The 15755-nt window shown below is 50.3% G+C and overlaps 3 protein-coding genes across 3 annotated transcripts; 1 reads left to right on the forward strand and 2 right to left on the reverse strand.

Moving 5' to 3' along the window:
* Positions 1 to 596: 596 nt before the first annotated feature.
* On the reverse strand, positions 597 to 2139 carry N7481_006374 (uncharacterized protein; the record flags this gene model as incomplete). The annotated part of the gene is made up of 2 exons (XM_057265593.1): positions 597 to 1924; positions 2016 to 2139. 2 exons carry the CDS (start codon positions 2137 to 2139, stop codon positions 597 to 599), a joined length of 1452 nt encoding a protein of 483 aa, XP_057123313.1.
* Positions 2140 to 2922: 783 nt separating this feature from the next.
* On the reverse strand, positions 2923 to 5231 carry N7481_006375 (OSTA/TMEM184 family protein; the record flags this gene model as incomplete). The annotated part of the gene is made up of 6 exons (XM_057265594.1): positions 2923 to 3076; positions 3158 to 3552; positions 3632 to 4678; positions 4735 to 4822; positions 4913 to 5032; positions 5134 to 5231. 6 exons carry the CDS (start codon positions 5229 to 5231, stop codon positions 2923 to 2925), a joined length of 1902 nt encoding a protein of 633 aa, XP_057123314.1.
* Positions 5232 to 5563: 332 nt separating this feature from the next.
* Positions 5564 to 15413, forward strand: N7481_006376 (uncharacterized protein; the record flags this gene model as incomplete). Its single annotated transcript, XM_057265595.1, has 3 exons — positions 5564 to 5619; positions 5672 to 5707; positions 5768 to 15413. The coding sequence occupies 3 exons, from the start codon at positions 5564 to 5566 to the stop codon at positions 15411 to 15413; spliced, it is 9738 nt and encodes a 3245-aa protein (XP_057123315.1).
* Between the last annotated feature and the right edge of the window lie 342 nt (positions 15414 to 15755).

Genomic DNA, 15755 nt, shown 5'->3' on the forward strand with positions numbered 1-15755 from the left:
TCTTTACATATCATCTCTGTGCTTTTTTCATCCCGACATGCTGGGGCTTTGAGAAGGCGAACCGGGCGATCAGCTAGACTGTTTCCAGGGTTTAGGTCTCTATTTTTATGTTGTATAAAATGCAATGGATAGTTACGTGTTGAATAGGTAGTCTCTAGTTGACCGGATCGTATTCGTAAACCATGGCAATATCTTAAAAGAGCCTCATGAGGTGAGGTGCTCCCGAGGTCGTACTTAAACTACTACTAGTACTAGTTGGTCGGCGAACCTTGGAAACGCCCAGGCGAAAACGAACATATACATTGCAAATCACTCTAGCTTTGATTCAACTACCCATTAATACTAACTGTATACTAATACCAGGATACAGATCTTTATCTCCAACCACAAAATCTCAAACAAGAAAAACTCAAAAGAACCAATCAATATCCAAGGGGTATTCCATCACAAACACCAAAAGCAACGCACAATTATATAGAAATTTCCAGCAAATCCAAATAGCAACCTTGAAAGTCTTTGAACCAAGCGAGAAATTCACTTAGTGCCTTGCCGCTTGCCAACGTAACCCCAGCTAAGAGTAACTACTAAAGCAAGCCCTAAAAGGCCAGGCCAACATTGGTCCCGTCATACCTCGAGAACTCCTCAGCCCGGGAATCAGTCTGGGAAAGATGATGCTGCGAACGACCCTCAAAGATAGTGGGATGATAAAAGCCAGCATCAATATCCTTCTCTGTACCGGGGGTTGGGGTGGCTCCCGAAATCGATGCCCTGGGCGTTGACGAGGCAGTGAAAGTACTCGAGACAGAGAAATTCGGTCGTCGGGTACTCGCACCGCCGGTGATAGTCGTGACCGTTGAGCCGACAGTCGTACCGCTGAGCGTCCGGGTGCGTTCCCAGGCGAACCCATTTTCGCCGGCGAGAGAGACTGGCTTGGATGGGGATCCGGATCCGGATACTTTGCTACCGGGGAAGAACCACTGCGACATTCGACTGGGGAGTGCGGGTAGGGGCGCTGCGGCGATGGTGTTGCGGTTTTCGGCTGTTGAGGGACGGCGGAGAGAGGAGAGGCGGGATGGCATTGTTCGTGAACTTGCGGTTGATGGGGAGTCTCCGGTGGAGAAAGGTGAGTTGGTGAAGGTGGATGAGTCGCTGGGGTCGGTGCCTTTGGGACGAGGTGTTTGGGGTTCTCGCTCTGAGTCTGACTCTGATGAGAGAGTTTGAGTCTCGGCGTGGTTTGAGGTTGAGGTTTTTAGTGAGAGGACGTTTGATTCCCAGCTGGACTGGTCGAAGAATGGCATGTTGAGATCTGATTCGTGTATAGTTGTCTCAATGGGGTTGACGAGAGAGAAATGGGGGATCAAAGTGCTCGCAATGCGGACTGGCTTGGGGGCTTTGATGGGATGCTCAAGGTATACAGATGATAGACGATCTCCCGAGCCGACTGGCTTTCGAGATACGGATACTGCAGCATGACTAGATTGGCAGCGTCGGGCTCGAATACCAGGCGGAGTGAAGGCCCGTGGAGGGGACGCTATAGTCTGACGTTGATGATTGTCCTCCAGCTGGAACTCCTCGAACGAGGGCAAGTCTGATAACCGATGGCCAGATCGGTGAATGCTCAGTTCCAGGGGCCGGTACTGCTTTGGCAACGCTGGCATCGAGTCGAGATGGAAGGAGTCGACTCGACGAAAATCGGACGGTGCGCCAATCTTCAAGGGGATTGTTGATTGTCTCTTCCAGGACATACTTGCACGGGTTGAGGCCCGTGACGCGAGGTTTCTCCCCTCAACTACCCATGATGATAGTGAGCTCCGCTGGCGATTATGATAACCACCGGGACTGGGGAGATCATCGTACACGACCAGTTTCATGGGAGGAACCAGATGCGGTTGGGTATGGCATACTTGCATCTCCCGTTCGACGCCTATACTCCAGGGACGATAGATTAGCCGCTGATAGATAGACATGAATATACTCCGAGTCCCTGGAGTTCGGTTCACTTTGGTGCAACGTACCTCTTTCCTTCGTCTCTCGACCCCTCTGTCCCTCCTGCACCTCTTCATGCGGCGATAAACATGAGACGCATGACCGAAACCAGCCGGTGAAGAGCGATCCAGCTTGTTCAAAAGCCAGCGACATGGCGGCCAGCGCGTTTGGGAATCAATCCATCACCTTGCCGGAAGGCGAAAATTCAAGAAGAGAGGAGCAACAAAGAATGGGAGCGGACAAAGAAACAAATAGTAAGGAAAATCGAAAGGAACGAAACGGATTGCTAGCGACGACACGAGTCGTACGAGAAGAGAACTAAGGACCAGCCCCCACCCCGACAGGACGAGGATACCCCCCCCAATGCGCATACACCATGGGCAAACAGAGTTCCTTACTCGTCCAGGGACGGTAGAATGAGAGACCCCTGGGGCCGCTAAGGAGCGCGAACTAAACCCGGACGAGTAAAATATCCTGTTGCTCACAGTGTGAGCACACACCATCGTTGGTGACGATCACCTTAGCGGGGATAAATATGGTGCCTGATTCGCCAGGATCATGTGGAGATGTCACATTTGGGCTTATCGAGCTTCTGTCATGGCACAAGTAGGTGCTAGATCTGGAGTACGGAGTGCTAAGTATATCCGTAGCGGGAGGGTCCTGCAGTGGGTCGGGCGCGTAGAGGAGGGGCCGGGGCCAGTACATTGCTGGCACATTGGCACATGTGTACACCTTGGGACCCGTGGCTTCATCTGTTTCATTTCGATTCAGAATGTCGTTTCGAGATTTCGATGAGGGAAAGAGGGGCCCCATGAGTTCGCGACTACAACTTTACTGGGGCCGAGCCGTGGGAAACAAGAAAAGTGACAGGTAAAGCACCCAAGATGATGTTGAAAACCCTAAAAAAATAAAAGAATAATACAGAAAATCCTATTTCTATCGACCCCATACGTTATTGTCCTCCTCCATTCCATCGTAAGCCCAACGACCGGACCGATGCTCGCGATCGTCCTGGGTAGGTTCAGCCGGGGCTTCCCTAGCCGGAGCTTCGGTCTCAATCTCCTCTTCGATTGGCTGGTTGGTCGGTCTCCTGGAAAATGAGAACAGGGTCAATCCAATCTTGGTTGTGTACAGTTGTGGACCAATCGTGAAGGGAGGACAATGGACTTACGAAAATTGTCGGGTTTCACCACCCGCCCAAGCAGAGCCCAACTCCCGCTGGGTCTGGACTCGCTCTTCCTCTTCAGCCTCATGGTCCTCCACCACGAGATCCACTCGTTGGCTGGGTTGCGACTTCTGTGAACTACTCGAGCTGGCATTGCGCTGCAAGGGACGAGGCGCCTCTGAGCTCCGACTGGACCTACGGGAGCTGTTGGTGTTGGCGTTGGCGTTGGCGTTGGCGCTGGCGCTGTTGGCATGGCGTCTGCCTTCACTGCCCGATGCTCGGCCTTTCCGATGCGAACGGGCCTTTTTCACATCACCTCCCGCCTGAGATGATCCTTGATAACTCTGGCTGGCTGACAGTCGTTGATCTCTGGGGACTTCGTTGGCTGTAATCACCGGATACTGTCGGAAGTTAGTTAGCACTCGCGTTTGCGAAACGACACCGTGGGACCCTGAGCGAGCTTGGCACTTTTCAACCTACATTCCAATCTCCGAACTCCAGGGCTCGTGCATTCGTGAAAAGTCGTTCATCTTCATCATCCATCGCGCTTTCAATTTCGCTGTACGATGATCGATATCGCTCGGTCGAACTGCGACTACCACGTTCGCTTCGACCACGTTGGCTTGAGTCTCCCCCGCCTGCAAGTAGCGGAGTGCGACTGGTGATCTCGCCGGGTTTGTTTGCTTCTCCAGGCTTGGGGATCCAATATTTCGCTTTTCCGCCGCGCTCATATCGCATTCCGTCCATCACTCGCTTGACTCGCGAATGAGACTCTTCGTGCGCGATGACGTTGTCTCCTGAATCGAAAAGCCGGTATTCGTAGTTCTCCCCACGAATAGTAATTTTAGTATCTTCAACCAGGTCTAGAATGCCAAAGGCATCGCGCAGGGCGTATTTCATTGGCAGTCGGGCTGCTGAAATCGTTGGGTCCGCATAGTCGTGCCACGAGAACGCATACCAGTGCACGATGGCAAAGATGGGCATCTCAAAACAGATGAGACTGTCCTGAATTGCCGCTGCCAGATTGTCTGGGGTATATCCGGCAAGACCGTTGCCCATAGCGCCCAGCCATTGCAGAATGGACAAGAAGAATCCTTGCCAGTATGAAGCGAAGATAATGAGCTTTACGGAGAGAAATTTCGGGACGGGGCGGAAAGGGGTGAGGTCGTCATGCAAGCACACCCAGAACATGGCGAGGGAATACAGGCTAATCGTCACACTGAGGTTGTACACAATGCCTGTCCAGAGGTAGCCCGAGGTGATACCTAGATAACCTTCCTGATAGGTATCCGTCGCCTTCATAATGATCGAGACAAGTGCCAAAACAGGTTTAAGCCATGCATATTGCAAGATACCGCGCTTCACGGCCAAGAATGTGTGGGGGTCGGAGATATCAATCTTCTTTAAACAATGATTGAGCGGCCAGGCATGCGAGACTGGAGGACGGCCATGTGCCATGATAATCACGGATCTCTCCCCACCGAGGAAGTTTATGAGAAGTTGGAAAAAGGTGTAGATGGTGAAGGCCTGTTGGGGTCCATTATCAGAGCGGGTCTGCGTAGCTTCGAAACAGAGAAACCCACCTCATAAATATCTCGAATCGGATCTAGGAACTGCGCGGCTCGAAGGGAAATGATGCTTGTCCATGATGATGCTGCGTAAATTGGCACCCTGTTCTCAATCAGCACTTGTTCTTGTTCTCGTTCTCGCCCCTGAAGCCCCCAGGCTACCACCATGTACTAACATCAATAATATGCGCACAACATATCTTTGGAGTAACGGCTTTCGATAATTTTTCCTAAATCAAGCTCCTTTTCAGTATTCGTTCTCGAGAGGGTGGGAAGTTGTGAGCAAAGGTCGTACATTTGAAACCATATCGATCTGTAAGTTCCAGGCAGACGTTAGCTTAAGAGTTCTGGGGTATGGCTATTGATGAGGCCAAAAAAAGCCAAATCCAAGAGAGCAAAAAGCAGAAGACTCACACGAGAGAGAGTAGCGAGGCTACCAGAGCTGCAACGCCAGAAGTTATAATGATCGCCTTCGCCAGGCTTGAGCCCGTACCACTGGCAGGGGCCTTCATGATGGGCGGAGAGTTGACAAAGCGCGGGTTAAATGACCGCGAATTAAAGAAACCACTTCATATCGCCCGAACTCAAGCAGACACACGAAATCCGGCCGCCTAAGTTAGTCGAAGTAGCTGGCGGGAGCTCCTTCGAATGTTGGCAGGAGGAGGCGTCGGCGGATGACGATCTTCTCGTGACACCGCCTTGACTTGCCCGCATTCCGCGACTGCCTCCCCCGACGCCGACAACACCCAAAAAGAACTACTTTGCGCGCAAACTGCTTGGGCTCGTTGGTCGCGAGTCATTTGGTTTCGAGGATGCTCATGCCGGCTGGCGATTTCACTGAGAAATGGCCAGTACAAGCTTGACGGCTTCCTATCTGACGCCGGACCCAAGCTTCAATTGGTTTGTCTCGGAGCTCCTGTTTGCCCGAAGATCGCGTTGCTGATTGCCCTAGGTTTTTTCTTTTGGAGCTGATCGTCTCCTGTATCCTGTATGTATAGGGAGATATGTGATCATATTGCTTTGTGGATCTTGTTGCTGAAGAATCCAGGGTCCTTTTCTTCCTCCTTTACTTCAATCGACTATTCGCGACCCTCGTATCATATGCAATTCGAGCATACACTTGGCACTACTATCGCGTCTATATCGATATTAACGCGCTGCAAATTTCGCTACTCGGTGGTCGAATATTTTTCAAAGGCATCAGGTACCATGGCGCCAACGAGACGATTTTCATCCACGGCGGTTTCATAACATGGAGGTATTGGAAGCGCAACGTGGAAGGGACGGACCTCTCAGAGGTTCGGCGCAAGACAGGAGGATTGGACACATCCGAAGGGTCCAAAAGTGATTCTGCCGGCACCTGTGGGAAAAGTGATGGCCGTGGAGAAGAAGGCGGCGAGGGCAAGGCCACAGAGTTACCATGTCGCGTCTCCATCAAGGTCTACGGCCTGGAATGGTTCATTTACAATCGCAGCCCAGCCTATGACAGTATTCTGGCAGGGTTCGGATATACCAAAGATGGTAAATCAGACACAGATGAGGACAGCCCATACTCGCCAACTTCGTCTACTGGCTCGCAACCGGAACGCCAGCGTACCAACGACACGGTCAATATCCGATCTGCGAACGAACCCAAGCCGGAATCAAATGATCTGCCAGAGCGCCATACGACTGAAGATGATAATTTGCGATCCCGGAAGACCGATATTCGCCAAGCTGAGTTGTCGGAACCCGTCTCAAACATGCTTCAGCTTCTCCCGGTGAAGCTTGAATGCACCAAAGGCGCTGTTGTGCTTGGAAACGAGAATACCAGATCTGTCTTGACCACTACTTTTGATAGTGCGACAGGGAACATCGCTGCATGCAACGCCGGACCTCTTGATCTTTACCGGCAATTTTTTGCGTTCAATTTCAGTCATCCTGTCATTCAAATGCGCCCTAACCCCGACTTCAAACAAACCCAACTAGCAACTGCCAAAGTTCTGAGTGCTGCAGAAAAAGATGATCCTTTAAAAAGCAAAAAAAGGCGGAACCCCTTCAGCTACCGATTTCACAAACGCAAGCTATGGCATGGTATTCGAGATCTCGTCCCGTATTTTCAGAGCTCTGTCGAGTCCTTTCATTCCAGCATCAAGCAGGCAGATTATCTGCCACGAAGTCAAGCAGAGTTTCCCGAAGTTCGTTGGACTGGATTGTCCCGGTATCTCGATCAAAACGATTCGGACGACCATGAACAATGGAATTCGGTCGAGTATGCGAGGTTTTCAACAATCATAGACAGCCCTAGCTTGGATTTGACCTATTTCTGGGATATACCGGGACGGGTTTGTCCTCAACACCTGGCTTCCACCCAGTCTGGCCATGATAAGATGGACAAAAACATCAACCACGCTCTTCCTCCGGAATGGGGTATCGACATGAAAATCGATGGCGGCACAATCAACTACGGGCCTTGGACCGATAGGGAAAGAATCGGCTTGCAAAATGTTTTCTTCCCAAATTTCTACCGAAGTTCCGATCCTGCAGAGCAATTGGCCCCCGGTGTCTTGAGGCAAAGTACAGCATTTAGATTGCGTGTTGAGATCAGCAGCGAGCTTGAACTGCGAATTCCTACCCGCGAGCAATCAAAAGATTGGCAATGGAAAGGTCGAGCCGATGCCATCAGGGGTTCCTCAAAGGCAAAAGGTCAACAGGAGAGAAGGAAATCTCGCCCGAAAGAAGGTGAAAAAGGAACCCTTGGTTCCGACATCCGTCCATTTGGATGGCTATCCCTCTGTGTGGCAGCCGACTCTTCTATCAGCTACGCTATGGACATGGTGGCTTCTAGTCTGGGCTTTCGAAACGAGCTCACTCTTGATTTGCGAGAGTCGAAATTGTCTTCCAGTGTGAACCATGGACTCCTCTGGCAGTGTCCTCGACAACTTGTCACATGTGACTTGTCCAACCCTCTCATTTGGAATAGTCTTCGATCGTGGAGATTTACTGTCCACAGCCAGGATTTGGAACTGTTCCTCTTAAGAGATCATATTTTTCTTCTGACTGATCTTGTGAGCGATTGGGCGTCAGGGCCACCATCTGAGTACTACACATTTGTGCCATTCATCTACCATATTGATCTCGTCTTTTCGAATCTTCAGCTTTTGGTCAACGTGAACGATCGAAACATCATTAGCAACCCGACTGATTTGGAGGACAATCGATTCATTGTCATCAAGGGCAAGACATTAACGGCGAATGTGACGATCCCGCTCAACAAATTTCAGCCTGATCAAAACGCTGTAGATTTCAAAGTTAATCTCGAGGACGGAGGTGTGGACTATCTCACACCCGGTTGGGATACCTTGCATGCTTTTTTACCAGGAAAGTCCATGGCCACGCTGGACAACCTATTTATTGATGGGTCCTACAACTATTTCCACATGACCTCGCCTGAGTTGACAGATACATTGGTACTCAACATCAACGGAGGGTCGCCTCGAATGTATCTGTACGGGTTTTTGATTAAGAGTTTCATGACAGTTCGAGAGAACTACTTTGGAGATGAAATGCACTTCAAAACCCTCGAGGAATACCAAGAAATGGTCAACGCCGAGGAACTGCCATCCAACCCCACCGGAATAAACCCGAACAGAAAGTCCAACGATATGGATGTATTGGTCCATGTCACTGTCGATAGCCCCTGTGCTCTGCTTCCCGAGAGTATCTACGAGCAGTCCAAATGCTCGAGGCTTCGCGCCGCCTCACTTGAGGTTGATCTACGTTTTACGAATTACTACATGGACATGCAACTTTCGATAAGTCCGCTCAAAATCGACCTGCAGTCAGTCCAGCAGGATGGATCCACGTCCATTACAGGAACCCAGTTGTTCATTGATGGTATCTCAGCCTATGGTCATCGTTTATTTGGACTACCACCTGCAGAGCCGACCTATGTTTGTAACTGGGATTTCGATGTTGGCAGAATCCTGGGTGAATGCTCCACGGAGTTCTTGCAATGCTTGTCTTCCAGTCTGAAAAGCTTCGATTTCTCATTCGACAACGAAGAAAACGCCCTCGCACCACTATTCCCTCCTGTTCTGTATGATGTCACTTTCTTGAGGGCAAAAATCAGCTCTATCCATGTCTCTGTGCTGCTGGACCAAGTTGCTGTGGTCTTGAAATCGAGCCCGCTGACAACGAAATTCAATGACTGGGCCAATTCAAAGTTCTCAAAACGATTGAGCTTGTTGGTTCCTGATGTCACGGTCGCTGCCATTGATCGCAATAATGTGGCCCAGGCTCTTCGAACACCTGAGAAAACTGTAAATACACTGGGCCTCATCCAGCTGTCAATCGGGCTCAAGATGGCTATGCGCAAGAGAGGCATTGGCGAGCGTCGTCGCCTGCAACAGGAACATATTAAGGCCCATGACAAACGGACTCATCGAGCCCAATGGTTACTCTTTGACTGGGAAGAGATTGGTCCAACCTCATCCTTTGCCGATAGGGAAGAAGACCTCTCGCCCCCGACAATGGCCATTCCATCAATGCCTGAGCCTATCCAAGGAGGGTTCGGGTCTAGAAGCATTCCATCGTACCATGGGTCTTCGAGAACTTATTCATCCAACACCAGCGGGCGAAGCTTCCTGGTTCCTTCCGAGACATCGAGTCTTAGAAGTGTCAAATTTCCTAGGAAATATGATTCGCGAACGCTTTCAAGCTCTGAACAAACTCAACGACCCGATCCTCCTTTCCGCGATGCTAGCCGGTCTAGCCGGGTGAAGGATACTGATAGCGTTTATTATACTCCCAAGTCGATGCCGTATTCCGCTGCAGCAATCCGGGACGCAAATCCTTGGATCCTACCGCAATTTTCTTACCACAAACTTTCCCTCGACACATCTGAATTACCGTCTCCTGCAGAAAAGCAAGGCTTTGAGGGAGACGATACTGAAAACAACAACGAATCCATGTTCCTGACATTTGAAGACGACCAAACAACCTACACCAACTTTGCCATCGACCTTCCTTTGGGAATCAGGGGGTTTTGTACTCCAAGATTTCTCCACAGCTTGGCGTCATTACTTGACGGACTCGAACCCAAGCACCCCATCCAGATCATGGATGCTCTACAAAAGGATGTCGTCTCCGATATTGTGGGATATGACAAGGCCATGAGCCAACCAAAGAAAACCACCGCTCTGGCCCTGCGCATCCCAAGCATTAAATTGAGAGTGGTCGATGTCTCTGTGTCCTGTGAAAACCCACAAATCAAGTTCCGTGACGTTTACGCCATCGAGCTCTATCGACTTCGAACGGAGTTCCAAAGAAGGGTACAGCGTCAAAAGGGTGACCTTCTTGAAGGTCTCAAGCAGGGTATCACAGTCCACGCTGCGGCAGATCACGCATCGATCGCGGTGGAGGGTGGCCGAGCAGATGCATTCCAGGAGAAAGCCGTCTTCGACTGCGAGCTAGGTGACATGAACTTTTGGTTGGTTACCACACCCAATATCCGGTCTAACCTTCAAATGCGGTACTTCAATACGGTCACGTCCGCCAAGTCTGTGGAGGGTTTGGCTTTGCTTGTTCGCCGAGCGACGACAATGTTTGACTCGGTGGCCTCGTCTTTCCAACAAGTATCATCATCCAGCAAAAGACGTCTTCGACTTCTGCTCTACTTTGTCACGCAGTCCGCCACTGGTATTCCAGATCCCACATTTTTGACGCGCATATCCTATGTCCTGAGAGTTGTCTCGGCCCATTTGCGACAGCATGACTCTTGGAAGATCATCTCTCGTATTCGCAATGTCTACAAGAATCTTCCAGCGCACCTTAAAGGGGAATTGGAGAAGAACTGCCAGGGTGACAATTTACCTTTACCTCCCAACGCCAAGTCGACGGTTTTGAATGGCTTCGATCAGTGGCGGGCCTGGGACCTAGCCCACGTTGAAAAGAGCTATGTCATGCGCAAGATATGGTCAACGCAAGAGCCTCAGCCTGCAACGAAGGAGCCCTCCCTTTCATTATCTTGCACCATCAAAACGTTCAAGTTCTCTTTGGACCCTGGCCCAAGAGAAAGCGACCTCATCATTGAGAACCTGTCGACCATCACGTCAGTAATCCCAGATATGGCAATCCAGGGAGAGAGTCCAAAGAAACATAAGAAGGTTGTCAGTTGTCAGGTGTACAATTCTTCTTCAGCTTTGCGTCTTCGATGGGAGATTGTGGATCTAGTTGAAGGCGTGATGAAAGTCATGTCGAATATCACACTGGAATCCAAGCCGGAGGAAACACCAACTGCGGCCAAAGAAACGAAACCCACTGAACTGCAATTTGTTTTTGGCACCGATTTTGGATCCATCACCCTTGATGGTATCAACGTCAAGCTTGCTTTAGTGTCGCGATCTCTACGTGGCTCAGTCGTTCACAGTTCCTCGGGGCTTAAAGATGCAACTACTGAAAAGCTTGCTCTTTTGTTCAGTGCCGCGGCATGCTCTTCGGAGTTTCTGAGTCAATCGACGACCCTCCTGCTGTCCAAGATCGCAGATCCTTATCTCTTCTTCTCGCTTCTTTCCGAAGAAGATGCCGCTAAGTGCAAGCGTGACTGGAAGATCACCAGCTCATGCAAAAAGCTTCGCTTCAATATGATGCAGGATCCGGTCAGTCTGGCACATACGGCTGATCTCCTAATAGCAGATGAAGTCTGGTACATCCGACAACTCATGGACAATGTCAAGATTCACAAGCAAGATCCCGATGTGAATTCTGTCGCATCCAAGAAGTCAACTAGTAACAATGTCAATGTGGCAATGTTCCTAGACGATTATAGGCTAAGCTTCAGCCTTTTGCCGTCCTTGAATTATCAGATCGTCGGCGACGTGGCACGGATGTCCGTGATGCCAACCGAGAACTCTAAGATTGAAGTCGATTTCGACGTCAAAAAGAATTTCCACAAATTCATGTCTGGTGATGGTGCCCGATCTCACGCTTTGTCGGTCCTTGAGATACCCCCAACCAATGGCCGAATTTTGGCAAACCTCTTGCCCGACCGGAAGGAGGTGGAGGTCGACATGACCATAGAGCTCATTCAACTCGAAGCCAGTGCAGTACGAAGTCTTCTCGCTGTGCTGACTGGTCCCGACATCTCGCACCTTCTTTCGGATCTCAAGCAAAATGTTGACGTTGTCAAGAGTCATTTAACAGATGTGCTTTCTTTGCAGAAAGAGTCGCCGAAGCCCAAATCAACCACAGAAGATACTGTTGTGCTATACAAATCCCGCCTCACTATGGCAGGAATCGAGATCCACGCCATTGCTTCGGGTCTGAAAGGACGGAACTACTCAGCAGAAATGCTTCTCAGTCTGGGTATGATGCAGATGCGCCTTCAGAATGGTCTCGATCGCGGCTATACGATGGAGTATCCGGAGTTCAGTGTTGATGCCTCTCAAATCAATTTCGAGCTACGCAGACGTGAGCGATCAAAAAGCACGTTCTATGGTGGGCTTTCCGCAGCACTCAAACTACTTGGAACTTCAACCGTTCGTGAGAATGGGGAAGTCATGCGAGCATATCACTTCACAAGTGATAAGTTTGATATCGAATTGTTTACCGAAACTGCTGCTTTGGTGGTCGATATTGCAATTTACACGCAAGAACGGATCAAGACGCTGGATCTGTCGCATGAAGTCAAGCGGCTCAGGAGACTACGGCATCGCAACCACGACGTACCGGAAGTTCCATCCGAGACGCCCGAGATTCATGTGAACGATGATAATAATCCACAGGCATTTTTGAATGCTTTGTACTCCTTGCAGTTCCTGGATATCCAAGTTGCCTGGAATATGCCCGCGGCATTGTCCGGTGGCTCAGGTAGACAGCCTGAGGATCTGGTCTTTTCGATCCAGCAGGTTGAACTGTCTAACAAGAAGAAGAACGCGGCTAAACTTCGCATTGGAGATATGCAACTCCAAATGGTGCCATTCCGGTCAGACAGGAAACAACGCTCCCTCAATTCCGCACTCATGCCAGAGCTTGTTTTCAATGTTGCTTACTACTCCAGCGGCAAGGATACATGGCTTGCATTCCAGGCAGCTGGCAAGTCGCTTGATATTCGAGCGACGTCCGAATTCATCATTCCAGCGAACATGATACGAAATTCCATGGCCTCTGCATCCGAGGCTCTCCGGGAAGGCAAAGTTGCTTGGGCGACGAAGTCGTCTCCAGATGATGATAACAGCACCAATAGCAACAAAGATCGCAGCCTTTTCGGTAATCGACGCTTGCGGTCTGTCTTTGTGGATGTTGACTTTGCAGGTGCCACTGTCACACTGCAAGGCAAACAAGGGCATGACTCCCAGAGCTTGCTGGCCTCCACTTTCAAGGGCAGCCGAATCTCAGAAGGCAAGTACGGACAATATGTCCAAGGCGATTCGGCGACGACAGCAACCCTTCGAGCCCCAGGTGTGGCATTGAAGGTTCACTTCGAAGACAATGGGACCGATGATCCTGCCCTCAACGCTGAACTCAAGGTTGATCCGTCCACGAATGTGCTCTACCCGACACTCGTGCCCTTGGTTAAACAGATGACTGCTACCGTGAAAGAGATCATGAGTGAACAGCAAAGCCAGCAAAGCCAACAGAATCAACAGAGCCAACATAGCCAACGACCACAAACCCGCCGCCCATCTGCGGCTTCTAAGCTGCAACCCCAGAAGCTGATGCAAGAGACTCCATTTGGAGCACAAGATCCAACATCAATTCTGGGTCGCTGCAAGGTCAATTTGGGATTATTGTTCAACAAACAAGAGTTCAGTCTGAGCTGTCAGCCAATTGCCAGAGTGGCCGCCACAGCGCGATTCGAGAGCGTGTACGTGACAGTCAACACCGTTCAATCGGCAGAGCAAGCACGCTTTCTGGCCTTGTCTTTGGCATTCAACAACCTAGAAGCTTCAGTCAAACATGTTTACTCTAATGAGTCTACGGCAAGCTTTGAAGTCAAGTCTATGGTGCTGTCGCTCATGAACAGCAAGCATCTCGGCCGCATGAGCGGGATGTCGGCTATTTTGAAAGTCAGCCCCATGAAAGTTTCATTGAATGCGAAGCAAGTGCAAGACTCTCTACTGTTCCAAGAAATCTGGCTGCCTTCCGATGATGAGTCTAGCCCTGCTGCGACTCCAGAGCCGCCTGCGCCTGCACCTACGCCTGCACCTACGCCTGAGTCTCATCAGCCATACATTGTTCAACGATATCAACAAGTTGCTGCGGCGTCTGCGTTCCCTTGGAATACCACTATTGCTATTGAGAAGCTTGAGATTCAACTTGATCTAGGCTCAACTCTTGGAAAGGCGCAATTCGCTATTGACAACGTATGGGTGTCATCGAACAAGACTTCCGACAGCGAACAGAGCATGTGCATCAACCTTGATAGTGTGAGTATTGAAAGCAAGGGCCGTTTGAGTGGCGTTGTTGAGCTCCGTACTTTCAAAGTCCGCACCTCTATCCAATGGCCAGAGGAGAATGACGAGGCTATGCATACCCCTCTCATTCAGGCATCCATTGCCTTCCATCACCTCCAGGCCAAGGTGTCCTTCGATTACCAGCCTTTCCTTGTCGCACATATTGCCATGTTTAACTTCTTGATGTACAATGTACGCGAATCCTCTGGGGAAGACAATCAGCGACTCTTCAGTATGTTGGAGGGAGACGAGGTCCAAGTTTTCTGCACATCTTTGACAGCCTCCCAAACACTGGCTCTCTATCAAGCTTGGCAGCGACTGGTTCAAGACAAACAAGCTGCGTATGAGGCATCACTCCGTGAAGTGGAACGATACCTTCGGCGCAAATCCACCATGCAAGCAGACCGAACAGAGGTTCAAACGAAGGAACTTGCCAAGAAGAGCGACGAAGAGTCCGAACAGGCGCCAATTTCGCTGCATACTGGGGTTGTCGTCAATATTCGCCATGTCAATCTCGGCGCATTCCCGAGCACCTTCTTTGACAACCAGATTTTCAAAGTGGAGGCATTCGATGCCCAGGCCCGATTTGCTGTATCACTTGAATCGAACAAGATCCACAGCGCGTTAGGCCTAACTTTAGGCCAACTTCGCGTGGCACTCTCTGGTATCAGTCGGCCGAGCGCCGCCCAGCTTGAAGAGTTGTCGGTAGACGAGATGGCCGACCGTGCTGCCAACTCCCGCGGCGGGACCATCCTCAAAGTCCCTCGACTGGTCGCTGGAATGGAAACATGGCAAGTCCCCGGAACCAGGCAAATCGACTACATATTTCGCAGTACCTTCGAGGGTAAAGTGGATGTGGGCTGGAACTACTCACGCATCAGTTTCATCCGCGATATGTGGGAAACACACACTCGGGCCTTTGCTTCCCGACTTGGCAAACCGCTTCCGCCATCTGCCGTGCGCATCACCGGTGGTCCCGGTAGTGGCAGTGCCGAAGGAAGTGGTTCTGGAACCGAGCAGCAGGAGAAGATTACCGCCGTGGTCAATGTGCCACAATCCAAGTACACTTACACGGCCCTTGAGCCGCCCGTCATTGAGACGCCACAGTTGCGCGATATGGGCGAAGCAACACCACCACTGGAATGGATTGGGTTGCAGCGTGACAAGCTCCCCAATATCACGCACCAGATCATTATTGTTACGTTGTTGGAGATTGCGAAGGAAGTGGAAGATGCATATGGGACGATCCTCGGAGCGTAATAGCATTTGTGGCGTTTGGGAAATCCATGTGGATTCTACCATGTGGCTTTGTAAATTTTTGGATGGACCTTGCTCAGGTCTCTCTCAGCGCTCATATTATTTCTTGTACTACTACTACTACTACTACTACTACTACTACTACTACCTTAACTTCAAATCCCTTGGGGTGAGAATACCCTCCCAATCTGTATTGATTGATAATCCGGCTCCGGATTGACTCGTTCCCTCCATTGGCACATATCGTCTCTAAACTTTTGGCACTTTGTCCGACTGGTCCGTGTACGTGTGGAATACATAATAGCATGGAGTGCATGAATAGTAGTGGTATGTATTGGAGAGGAA

This window comes from Penicillium waksmanii, assembly GCF_028829765.1.
Source record: "Penicillium waksmanii strain IBT 27052 chromosome Unknown utg000005l:1.0-5232799.0:1.0-5237142.0, whole genome shotgun sequence".
Taxonomy (NCBI): domain Eukaryota; kingdom Fungi; phylum Ascomycota; class Eurotiomycetes; order Eurotiales; family Aspergillaceae; genus Penicillium; species Penicillium waksmanii.